At 43.6% G+C, this 12968-nt stretch overlaps 1 protein-coding gene across 1 annotated transcript in view; it reads right to left on the reverse strand.

Moving 5' to 3' along the window:
• Positions 1 to 860: 860 nt before the first annotated feature.
• LOC114581896 (uncharacterized) overlaps positions 861 to 12968 on the reverse strand; it is a 29798-nt gene continuing 17690 nt past the window's right edge. Inside the window, exons 9-16 of the mRNA XM_028702600.2 lie at positions 10784 to 11484; positions 9742 to 9824; positions 8527 to 8683; positions 6383 to 6544; positions 5394 to 5519; positions 4147 to 4361; positions 3541 to 3575; positions 861 to 1215 (exon numbers count right to left, since the gene is read on the reverse strand). Of these exons, the coding sequence (XP_028558433.2) occupies positions 1112 to 1215; positions 3541 to 3575; positions 4147 to 4361; positions 5394 to 5519; positions 6383 to 6544; positions 8527 to 8683; positions 9742 to 9824; positions 10784 to 11484 (1583 nt within the window). The 3' untranslated portion in view covers positions 861 to 1111. The remainder of the gene's footprint in view (positions 1216 to 3540; positions 3576 to 4146; positions 4362 to 5393; positions 5520 to 6382; positions 6545 to 8526; positions 8684 to 9741; positions 9825 to 10783; positions 11485 to 12968) is intronic.

Below are 12968 nucleotides of genomic sequence, written 5' to 3' on the forward strand. Positions count from 1 at the left end.
GTTGGCAGAAGCAGGCACCAAGCAACGGGAGCTCAGCCCGTCGTGGGGATTCAAACGGCCAACCTTCTGATCAGCAAGCCCTAGGCTCTGTGGTTTAACCCACAGCTTGTTACATACTATTTTATATTATATGAATGCTATATTTGAATTATTCTCTCTCTCTCTTTCTCTTGGGCGTGTGTGAGAAACAACCTTAGTAAACAGACATTGGCTCCATTCCAGGCAGAGTATGAATTGACTTGCTAAGCAATCTTGCTAAAGATATTTACTAAGAAACAAATCCCACTGTGTTCAGTTGAGCTTTCTCCCTAGCAAATGTGTTTAGCCAACATGGTGGCCCCCATATACACTTGGACTCAAGCTCCTATCAGCGGCAGTCAGTATGGCTCACAGTCAGGGATGATGGGAGTTGTCATTCAACAACACCTAGAGGGCCACAGGTCTCCCAGCATCACATAATGTTTAGAGGAGGGTTTCCCAAACCAGAGTCTCCAACTGTTTTCAAACTACAATTCCCATCATCCCTGACCACTGATCTTGCTATCTAGGGATGATGGGAGTTGTAGTCCAAAAGCAGCTGGAGACCCAAGTTTGAGAAACATTGGGTTAGAGTGTTGAACTATGACATGGGTGCCAGGGACACAAAACCCATGGGGTGAACTTGGACCAATCACTGCCTCTGGGCCTAATCTACCTCACAAGGATGTTTTGATGATAATGTGAAGAGAGTGAGAGATCCATGTGTGCCCCCTTGAGCTCCTTGGATGAAAGGTAAGACGTAAACACAACAAATAATATAGAAATAGAAAGGACAAGGAGAACATCACCAGGGTTGAAAATATTCTAGTCAAAGTCAGATATTACTTGCAACAGTAAGAAAGTTTATTGCATTGCGGCAGTAAACAGAGTGTAGTTCTCAGTATTTCTAAAAGCATACACCTCTGTAAAGTTTTAAGAAAGCATATTGAGTGGGATTTCCCCCTCTCTAGAGCCCATATTTGCGAGAAGCTACTAAGCTACAATTGACTCTGGTTCCAGGAGGTTTTCTTCTACTTGGGCATTCCCTTGCTCGTCTGAGTTGAAGGGCCCCCCGCTCTGCTTTTCATGCTGTTCACTTCGTTGCTCTTTCTTCAACTGATTTCACTTGAGAAGAGACCACTTTGCCATCCACCACTTCTTCAACGATGGTCTTCACCACCCTTGTTTTGAGGGGCTCTGATAAAGGAATGAAATGATGATAGAGTTAACCATTGATAATATCACTAAATGGGTTCACATGGCCTATTTTCCCAACACGTGGGAAACTACTGGAGTTGAGCTGGAGGAGAAGCACCGAGTATTGATTTATTAACTCATTTTCTCTTTCATTCAAGATGTTTATATCTTGCCTTTCCTCCAGTCTGGAGCTCTTGGCAGCTAACAACCAATACATAAGCAACCGTACAAAACAACACATCATTTAAACTACAAAGTTGTAACAGCAACAATTCAGCAGTGAGTAATAGCAGCGAAACCACTCCTAAAATTGCTTTACCCCATTATGCAAACACCTGGCCATTAGTGTAGAATAGCAACATCCATCGAAACGTCATCCTTTACCTCTTCCTGCCCAGAAACATATTGTTTCAAGCAAACAACGGAGGCTTCAATGTACAATGCTTGTTACATCCCACAGCAATTTAACTAATCGGTAATGCTTTGTGACTGCAGGCCAACAGAAACCTGGCAAGTTTCTCCAGACTTGGGTCAGCTTTTAGTCACTTTTTCTGCCAGCCAGTTACATCTTACAATGCCATCCAGACAGTGACTGCAGAAAGATCCCTTGTGGGGACAGGACAATAGTCATGTTGAATATGCCACTGAATGAATAAATATGCCATGGTCCTGGCAACATATGTTGGCCACAGGATCTGAAGAAGGTGGACCAGGGGAATGTTTTTGTTGAGACTAATGTTTGGTACTCACACTTTTTACTGCTGGGAACATTAGGGCAGGGCAATCGTTCCCCCCAGACTTTCTTTCTCACGAATGGATATATTTACTTATTGCATTTATATCCCCACCTTGTTCTCCAAGGAGCTCAAGGTATCTTACATGGCTCTTCCCCCCTTTGTTATTTAATCCCCACAGCAACCTTGCGAGACACAGCGACCAGCCCAAGACAACCCAGTGAGCTTCATGTTCAAGTGGGGATTTGAACCCTGGTCTCCCAAGTTGGACACTCTGACCACTAAACACACTGACTCTCTATTTGGGAATTCTACGCATAGCACAAGGGTTATTCTCTTCTCCTTCTGTTGACTCTTTATTTGGATTCAGGCACATGATTTTCTGTAAACTCAACAGAATGCAGATTACCAAAGGAATACAATCTAACTGAACGTTCCCTCCCAATGTTTGCTTTTCTCTTCTTCTTTTTTTAATTTCAGGCTTATTCTGCAACGGTGTGCATTTTATCGAACTGAGCTTACTGGTTTTTTTTTTAATTAAATTATTTTTCTTTCTTTTTAAATGTAGTGAGTGATAATTAGTTTTCCGCCCACAGGGAGCTGAAGGCCTTTGAAATCCATTCCCACTTCTCTGGTAGCATGTTAATTCTGAACACACTCCTTGAGTTGAAGCTGATGAAGTGAAAGGGACTCATGGCAGTATGGATAAAGGCTAGTGCAAATACTCTTAAGTCAACATTGTTCAATTTGATGCCTTGGGGGGGGGGGGGAGGCTAGGGATGTCTCTCACTTGTCTACTGCCTCTGCTACTTGTGGTTGTTTGCTACAGTTCTCAGAAATGTTGAAGGATTACTCAGCTTGGGGGTGGCAGTGGTGCAAAACCAGGGGGGTTTGCGGTGCAAAAGGGTTTGAGACTATTGCAAAATTCGGGCACTGCTTTGCAGTGAATCGAACAATGTTGGGTTTGGGGGGGGTACCTATGGCCCCTGCTTTGAGCATCTTGGGGTGGTGGTGGTGGTGGTGGTACAAAAAAAGTGCAAAAATTTTGCCACCAGTTTGGAGTGAACCAGTTAATGTTGGGTTTTTAGATGTTAACGGCGAGCCCCAGTTTGATGTATCAACTTACCCAGCTTGGGAGGTGGTACAAAATGTGGGGTTCATGGTGCAAAACAGTACAAAACGAGTATGAAACTTTGGCCTCAGTTTGGAGGGGACCCCAAATTTCAGGGTTCGTATTTAAGAAGCCTTGAACAGCAGTGGAAGAGCCAAATAGCCAACAGCTCAGGGCAAGGGACTCTAGTCTAGAACATGGAAGCTGCCTTATATTGAGTCAGACCACTGGAATAGCTAGTTCAGTATTGTCTACACTCGCTTGCAGCAGAGCTTCAGGGTTTTAGGTGTGTGTGTGTGTGTGTGTGTGTGTGGAGATATTTCAGTCCTACCTAAAGAGAGTCTTAGGTTCCCTCTGGTTCCACCTTAAAGCTTGTCCCCCCCCCCCCCCGTTATGGAAAGAAGGGCACAATTTTCAGATTTATACATTGTCCTTTTAAATACAAAAGAATATTACTCTGAAATAATAAATTGTAATTACCTCTGATTTGAACTTTTGGTTCGTAAGTGCGGAAACTGTCAAAAAGGAACAAAACGATAACTTGTTAATACTCTTATGAAACTGGCAGATTTTTAAAAAAATATTTTTAGGAAGTGGTTGTGGAAGCAGTAATGATTTCAGTACAGTTGCATGGTGTGTCATTCACATTCCTGGAGGATTCTTTCTTGCTGGCACCCACACAGTATTTAAAATGAACCAAAGGATGACCTTTAGCAGGTCAGAATCTTTTATGTTCTCCCCCCCCCCCAATTAAAACTAGAATACTTTGCATCTGTGATCTGTCATTTGTCGATGTGATATGTAGAGAACCAGAGAGATGATTTTGTGTTCAAGTGGGAATGTTGACTTTTTAATGCGGTCTTTTGCGAATTTTATTTTGGAATATTTGGGTTTAAGGGACTAGGAGCAAGCTTCCGAGTCTCTTATACCTCTTCCCCGACCACACAAAAACCAGAAAAAGAAGCAACTGATGCTTAAAGTTTGCTTCTACCTTTTCAAACAAGTTGGCTTAAAATAAAAAATAAAATAAAAAACATCATGCGACACCCAGCTTGATTCCCCTTTACTTTCAGATCATTCCCGTACCTCTCGCCATCAAGCAGGCGCCTGTATGTTTCAATTTCCATTTCCAGTCGGGTCTTGATACCCAGCAGTTGTTGGTACTCTGAATTTTGCATCTCTGTCTCAGACCTGATCTGCTGCAACTGCTCTTCGATGCTGCTCACTTGGTGCTGCAGCTGTGAGAGCTGAGTGCTGTAGTTGACTTCGGTTTCATGCAAGGTGCCTTCCAGAGAAGCTTTCTGTCGGTGGGAGAAATAGAGGAAGGCAGGGCTTGCTTACATGCTAATGAAGGTGAAAATTTTCATTCGCTCAGCATCCAGTCTAAGTTCAGCTCCCCCAAAACTGAGGGTCAGTATATCTATTTTGTGTGTCCCTGGAAACTGCTGTACACATAGTTTTTTTGTGTTTTGTTTTGCTTTTGGGCATTTTATCAACCTAGTATCAAACATAAACGTGATCTGTATGATTCCCGTTTGAAATGCAATGGCCAGACTCGAATTATGGACAGCAAACAGGGCAGTTTCCCCTAGTAATTCTAAGCTACTCACCATGCTGTGCTAGATATGTTTACTCAGAAGTACGTTGCGCTGCACGCAATGGGGCTTACTCTCTTGTAAGGGTGCATAGGATTGCAACCTAAGCTAGTTAGCTACGCTGCAATGGTTAGAGCAGTGTTTCCTAAACTTGGGCCTCTAGCTACAACTCCCATCTTCCTTAGCTTGCAGGACCAGTGGTCAGGGACGGTGGGAACTGTAGTCTAAAAACAGCTGGAGACTCAAGTTTGGGAAACACTGGGTTATAGCATGGGTGGCCATCATGGTGACCTCTATATGTTGGGATTCTAACGCCCATCCACCCCAGCCAACATAGCCAATGGTCAGAGATGATGAGAGTTGTAGTCCTGTCCAGCAACATCTGGCAAGTGCCACACTGGCTACCCTTGGACTTCCTAGAAACTACAGACAGGTGTGGGGGTATAGAAGAGAAATCAGTATTTCTGATCCTGATGCAGTGCGTTGGATACTGGCAGCCAAGCATCCTGGGAGAAGCATCCTGCTGTTCTCTGAGCTTCTAGGATTCTGGGGCCTGCATTGATTTTGCTTCGAGGTTTCTACTCTCTATGATTGCAGCATATAACTCCTCCTTAAACTATGAATCTGGAAGCAGTTTTTTTTAAATGACATTTATCTCAAAAGCCAAGCCCTCCCAAGAGAACTCAGCCTGCTTTCAATACCCTGCAGTCCAAGGAAAAGGAGATGCAAAACACATACCTTAGCCAGAAGGGATTGTAGCTCTATCTCCAACGCCTGGAATGAGCGTTTCAGCTCAATTAACTCGTTCCTGGCGGAGTTTGCTGCGCCGGCGTCATCGTAGATCTGTTGCTGCAGTGGTTGGCTCTGTGGGAGAAAATCCAATAAGATGTAACTTGGCACAAAATATTTTCCTCTTGTACAGAGGGCAGTCTTCTATTTGAAGGGCTGTCCAGTTCAAGCCCAGTTAAATGATAAACAAAATAGGAAGGGAGTTCATCAGGGGGCTTTGAAGTTGCCCATCAACAGTTGGCACTTGGTGAGTGGGCCATAGCTGTCAACCTTTCCCTTTTTTTAAGGGAAATTCGCTTATTCCGAATAGGATTCCTCGCAAGGAAAGGGAAAAGTTGACAGCAATGGAGTGGGCATGCAGATCACCTGGTCATAGCCTTTACCACTATGGTGTGATGCATTGTTGCATTTGTGTTTACATTATAGGTATCATTTCTAAATTTACATATAAATTAGCCTATGCTGTTTGACATCCAATATGGGTCTTCTTTTTGCCCATTGTGGGGGAGGCAATGCACAACTGGTCACAACTGTGCTTCTGGCATGTAGTAATTTGATACAGATTCATTCTGTCCAGTATTACTGGTAAGGGGCGGGGGGAGGAGGAAGGATATGTTAATTCCGGTTCTCTCCCTTTCTCATTTTCCAATCCTAAATTCAGCTCTCCATATTTCTGCAGCAATTTGCAATTAAAAAAAACCCCCTCATGAAAATTCATCGGCATTTAATGTGTATTTCTTTGCATGAACAGGTTTTTGCATACATTGTTGAGTAATGTACATGTTTTTGCAAACATTCCGCTAACAGAATACATTTTTGTATGTGAGGGTCATCTTGTGCACATTCTTCCCCGCCCTCCCCTATGCATTTGTTGCAAATATTGCTTGATGCAACACATCAAGTAGAATTTGCTTTCAGCAGCCGCCCACCCATCTTACCATTTTGTGAAACTGTTCTTCTGCCTCTCTGCGATTTTGATCTGCGAGGTCTTCATATTGCGCCCTCATTTCGTTCAGCAGCTTAGTCAAGTCTACTCCTGGAGCCGCGTTCATTTCCACTGTGACGTCACCCGTAGAGCTGCTTCTCAGCAAGTTAATTTCCTGGGGAAGAATATTAGAAGCAGGTTAACTTGAGATGATGAAGCAGCGTAAAGTCAGTCAACAGTGATTCATCAACTTCTTATCTAGAAGGACATCATCCACAGTAAAATTCATACAAAAATGTTCCAAGCATTGTCTTTCTCTTCTTATGGTACCTCTGAGTATCATGTGTGTGTGGGTCCCATATCCTCTGCAGTCAGTGTGTAAATGTGTCTTTATTACACAGGAAATGACCACAACAGCATAGGTTTTATATAGAATTTTTCGTTAAGTGCTCAAAAGGCTTCCTGGATTGAAAGTCTCAGCTGTACCGAGCATAATAGCCTTTTATATTTTTGCAATAGACGGCAGCCCTTGTTAGGCAGATGGTCTAAGAAACCCCTTCTCAACCTCATGCTCTTCAGATATTTTGGACTACAACTCCCACCATCCCCAACCATTGTCCATTCTCACCATTGACCAATGGGGTTGATGGATATTATAGTCCAAAACATCTGCACTGAAGCATTATCTGGTGAAGAGAGTATTCAGAGAAGGACTAGGCAGGTCCTTCAGCCGAGCCAGTGCTCAATCCAATGACCTGATTTCAGTTTACTTGGGCTCTGTCCAGGTACTATGAATAATTGTGAAACCATCTCTCTGAGCATATACATAAGGTATCGGGCCGTTCCCCTGTAACCATGTAACTTGTACACCACCATCCTAAGTAGAGACAATGAAACAGCCACCTTAAGCTTTTCATGACAGCCAGTGCCATCATCTTCAGAAGTTGGTAAACCATTATCCTTAATTTTATTTTTCTTGGATTTGTTCCCAGGATAAATACCACAGAGAAAATGATCTGCATCTCATTTACCGAAACTAGCCTTAGGGCCTGGGAAGCTCTGAAGGAAGATCCATTCTCCCTGCCTGGCCCCGGAGCACCCACTAGGCATAAAGGAATCTAAGCAAGGGAAGGGTGTTCCCAAAGAACGGAGGGTTAATTGCAGGAGCGCCCGTCTCAATTCTAGTCTAAATATGCCAGCTTTACCTTACACAGTGAAGGCGTAAAACGATGCTCTGCCTATAGATTTTTTGGGGGGGGCAGCCCCAGCCTAAGCTACGGGGCCCACAGAGCCCTGTGTATCATAACTTTGTGTAGTAACATTGGACCACACAGGCACAGCGATGAGTAGACATTAGGAGAGAGCACACACTAATCATTAAAGCAATTTATGGCACAATTTGAACTTAATTTAGATAGTCATCTCCTGGTAGTTCAGATGGAGTCTTTGATAAAGGCGTGATTTCTCATTTCTGCTCAAGCACAATGGTGTGATGTAACAAATGCGGTCAGAGACTGAAGGTGAGTGTTGGAATTTATTCATTCTTTCTGCACGGTGATGTAACAGGATTTCATATCCGTATGGCATAATATGAACTAACCCAACCAATAAACATGGATGAAAAATCAGGACTCTGTGCTAGTCCCTGCTCGCTTTCCCAACAATTTCTGTGGAATTATTTCACAAGTCTTACCTCCTCGCCTTTACAATTACACTTCCGTCCTTCTGAAAGCTTTTGAAAGCCCACACCAGGTACTGTAAGAAGGGTTGTCTAAGCTGGTTTTAATACTTATTATTATTATTATTATTATTATTATTATTATTATTAAGCTGTTCTTCTTCTATTGACTTCATGCAAGAAGTTGAAATATTTGTGATGTTCCTCATTCTTGGATTTAGGTGGACTATTATAATTGAATTAATTCTGTGGGGTCGGTTAGGCAGAGGTTGACTTGCCCAGGAGGTACTCTAGTAAGCTTTGGGGCTAAGTGAAGAATGAACTCGAGCTTCCTTTTGTCTAAACAAATGTTTTGATCTGTAGCACTGTGCTAGGCACTTGTCCTGCATCCCAAAGACTCACACAGTCCTGCCTTTGGACTGGATTAGGGTGAAAGACTCCTGAAAAGGGGTGATGGTGGTGAAACGAAAGCTGGTTACCTCTTCGTGGTTCTTCTTAAGGTATGCTAGTTCCTCTGTGAGGCTTTCAAGCTGTGCTTCCAGGTCGGACCTGTTCATGGTCAAGTCGTCAAGCACTCTGCGCAGACCATTGATGTCTCCTTCAACACTCTGGCGAAGGAAGAGCTCGTTCTCAAACCTAAAAGGGGCAAGTGAGCATACAAAGCTATGAGATATATAGGGAGATGGCTCAGATTAGCCGCTTGTAAAGACAGCAAACAAAACGGCAAGATCAGGATCGAAGGTGCTTGGAACGTTGTCATTCTTTATTGTGTTTCTTAACCTGAAGGTCCCAAGGTGGGTTACGTAGCTTACACAAACACAATGAATGCAGCACAAAGTCCGATCCTTAGCCCCATAGCCCCAAAGTCCATTACAGTGAGCTTATCAGTTCTTCAATTTTCAATGGCCAGAGTGAGAAGCTTAACTCAAGGACCCACAAGGGGCGCCAACTTCCTGGGGTCCTAAGCACCCACAAAATTCCCCACGAAGAGGCAGGGCACACCCACAAATTTCAGTGCTGGGGCCATGCATGCTGCATGACACCCACGGCCCCGGGTACCCATGGTCACGGAGCCACACTGGCACTCCTGCAAGAAAGTACACAGAAGGAGGGTTTTGCACCCTCTGAAGTCACCCCAAAATCCTTTATGGGAGCTTCCGAACAATGTGGGATGGGGCATGGAAGGCTGCTGGGAGCTGGAGGGGATTAGATAGATGCCCTGGTGAGATCCCTTTGGACTCTAAGATAATTACAGCAGATATTTACTAAGAGCCAGCAGATGAGTGGTTAGATCTGCACCTGGGAGACAGGGCTTCAAAGCCCAGCTCGTCCCAGCACTGTTTTATTTCACTGGATCGAGACAAAAGCAAACAAACATTTGGGTTGGTAAAAGGTGGACTTGATATCATGTGTATCACTATAGTCTTACTGTCTCTAGCAGAAGAAGTAGCATTATGTATCTCTACTCATTTTTCTACATAGCTGATAATTACCAAATTCGCCCCGTTTTAACAGCTGCCCATCACAGACCATAGCATTAGAGGTGGGATTTTTATTTCCAACCTGCATTACATTATTGGTGAATTAAGTAGACCCCAATGACCCAATGCTACTGAAAGGAGTGGGGTGAAAAACTTAAGAACCAACATTTTGCTTTTTTAAAAAAAAGCAGAAAAGTTTTGCATTTAGCTTACTTCAGTCTGAAGTCATCAGCAGCCAGCCTGGCATTGTCAATCTGTAAGACTACATTGGCATTGTCAATGGTCACATTGACGATCTGGAACGAAATATTAAAAGAATAAAACAAGGTTATTTTGTGTGGGGGAAATGCCCACTTCCAGATTAACAGCTAATGCATTTCGTACATAATCAGGGTTGATTTGTAGAGTAGTGCAAATAAAAACTGACTTAAGAAAAATAAATCTCCCCAATGTTTTGAATACGAAGAATAAGAATAGACAATGTTAGCTTTTACAATTATTCAGTTAAAGCACTTGAATTTCATCTGAATTTCCCTTGTTACATGAACTTGATTATAAAACAAACAAACAAACAAACAAACCAAGACTAATTTGGCTTCTATTCCAGTCCTTCAGTTGAATTAATATGTGGACAAGACCTTTATCACTAACAGAAATAGGCACCAGTAATTCAGACTGTTATTGTTCTGAAGAAATGTCATTCATTAGAGTTTTAAATGATTGGGCACCCCATCCTGCTTAAGCAGATTGAGGCTTGTAGCTGAGGATTGTAACCATGTGCTTCACTTGTAAAAAATGTCCCTGAGTTCATTTTCTGGTATCTACAGGTAAGGCTCCTCTCTAAAGCCCGGAGAGCCAAAGCTACTGGCTTGCCTGGACCAATGAAATGACTGGGCATAAAGCAGCTTTCTATGCCTATGCCAGTTTCATCCCATTATAAGTTTGCATTTGGGTTCCTAGTCCTGAGAAAGAAAGAAAAACCCTCCATGTCGAACTTTCCCCCTGATTCCACTACATACATATATGAGTGATAAAACAGGTAAAGCAATTTTTTAAAATTCGCCATCTTGGTCTGCTTACTTTGGTATACAGTCATATATATGCACATTTTTTGTACACAATTGGCTCCTCCAATGCCACTTTAACAAGCTGTACAGAATTGCAGGGGAGATGTCCAATAGCAAATCCCTCACACAGATTCCATTCGTTTAGGTGTGACTTAGGGGATGCTTCTACCCAGCGTTGGTTTCCTCACCTGGTTGCGCAGATCCTCAATGATCTGGTGATATTTGCTGTAATCGCGGGTCACTCCAGGAGCCCCGGGCCCATTCTTCTCATACCAGTGGCGAATCTTCAGCTCGAGCTCGGCATTCGCCTCCTCCAGAGAGCGCACCTTTTCCAGGTAGTTTGCCAGGCGGCTGTTGAGGTTCTGCATGGTCTCCTTTTCAGCCCCAGCCAGGAAGACGCTGTCGGCCCCTCCATAGCCACCGCCCAAGGACACTGCCGAGCTGGAGCGGTAGCTGGCTCCGTAGCCACCGCCTCCCACAGAGGCACTACCAAAGCCAGCCCCGCCGCCAAAGCCAGCCCCGCCACCAAAGCCAGACCCCCCGCCGAAGCCAACTCCGCTTGCAAAGCCAGGTCCACCAAACCCACCGCATGCAGGCCCTCCATAGCCACTGCCTAGAGCGACCATGGACCCCCCGCCAAAACCGTACATACTGCCTCCTCCAACGCTGCCCATTTTGGCACCTCCGTCCCCACTGACAAAGGAAGAAATTCTCCTCGAGGAGGTTGATATCCGAGTAGACATGTTAGCTGAGGGATGCCAAAAAGCAGCGAGGAAAAGGCGAAGGAGAGTCAGGAAAGACAGACAGACAGGCAGTGTGCTAACGGGGCGGTTTCCTCTGCCTTTTATATATAGGGTTGTGAGGGTGTTGCTTTTGTAATGCCTCCTACCTGTGGCATTTATTTTTTTCTTGTCAACTCAGCGGATCTCAGTTTCAACAGCTTTTCATCCCTGCCTCCCCCCCTAATTCAACACGGTGTCCATTTGCAGTTTGGTGCCTCAAGGGCGTTTGTTATGCCGGGGGGTGGAGTAGGGTGGAACAAAGTTAAAAATTCATTACGATATTGTAATTGCGGATGAGTAATTCTTCTCTCCTTCATCTCCTAGACCCCTAGGCATAACGCTCTGTGTTCCCAGAGCGAATCTCTAGGTGACAGGCGCTTGTTTGTATGTCTTGTCATTCACCTAACAGCACTTCTGCCGGACCTCAGAGTTTGCCTTACAGCCACAATTTTTCTCTTTGTGTGGAGGGAATATCTGCTCTAATGGGATCATGTTCTCTTTTGCTTCGTTCAACCTTTTGCTTCGTTCACGCTTACCAGTAGCAACCCCCTGCTGCCGAAGGAATATGGACATGGAAGGCTTCTCATTGTAAAGACTCTTCCACACTTCTGGACTTCTTATAAGGCCTCTCCAAACATCTCTGAGGCGCAAAATATCCTGAACTGAGGGACACAATGGGCTGCATCCAAGTAACTTCTACTCAGAGTAGACCTGTTGAAATGAACAGACCCAAGCTAGTCATGGCCAACAACTTCCAGCAAATCTGCTCTGAGTAAAAGTTTAACACAACCCAATGTGGAGCATCACCCATTATCATTAAAAATGGCAAATGAATGCCCACTTGCTGTTTCTTATGGGGAGTTTCTGCAAGATGGGGGGCTTCTGTGGCAGAGCTGGGAGTTACAAAATGGTGTTTCACCCACAGCACAGAAAGAGCTGTTTCGCTTCCTTTCTGCATACCTGTAAAAAGTTATGTGACATAGAAGGTGGAGGAGAGTCATTTTTCAGCTGGAATGTATGTGCTCTCTGCTCAATGTAGGTATGATGTTTGAAGTGCAGATATGAAAAGTGGGTAAACAGATGTTTGCATCCTGTGCAAAAATGCTCCAAGAGGCATGCCTATGGCCCTCATGGAAAAGAACTGTGACTACACATAAAATTGTGGTTTTCTTGAAAAGTGCAGCTCTGAGAAATAAGTTCTGTTAACTTCAGTGGGACTTATTCCCAAGTAAAAATTTACAGTCTTAAGTTTAGTTTTCCATATTTTCACATCAGTTTGTGTGTGTGCATTTTTTTTTAAAAAAAATGCACCAGCTTTTTAGCGCAAACTTCTCATAATATGCATGTTTTTATGCGACTTTCCATAGTATAACATTTATGGAAAATAATTTCCTTCAATATAATGCATTTTTGTATGTTCTTTTCACAAACGTGCATTTTTATGCACACTATTGCCTCATTTGCATTTTAATACACGTTACTTGGTTAGAGAACTGCATTGCAAAATTCAGAGAAATGTGAATTTCGATAAGACTACTGCAGTTTGGTTCATGTATTTTTTCAGAAAGTGCATGTTTGGTGGGTTCGCCTT

The sequence above is a fragment of the Podarcis muralis genome, chromosome 13 (assembly GCF_964188315.1).
Source record: "Podarcis muralis chromosome 13, rPodMur119.hap1.1, whole genome shotgun sequence".
NCBI lineage: Eukaryota > Metazoa > Chordata > Lepidosauria > Squamata > Lacertidae > Podarcis > Podarcis muralis.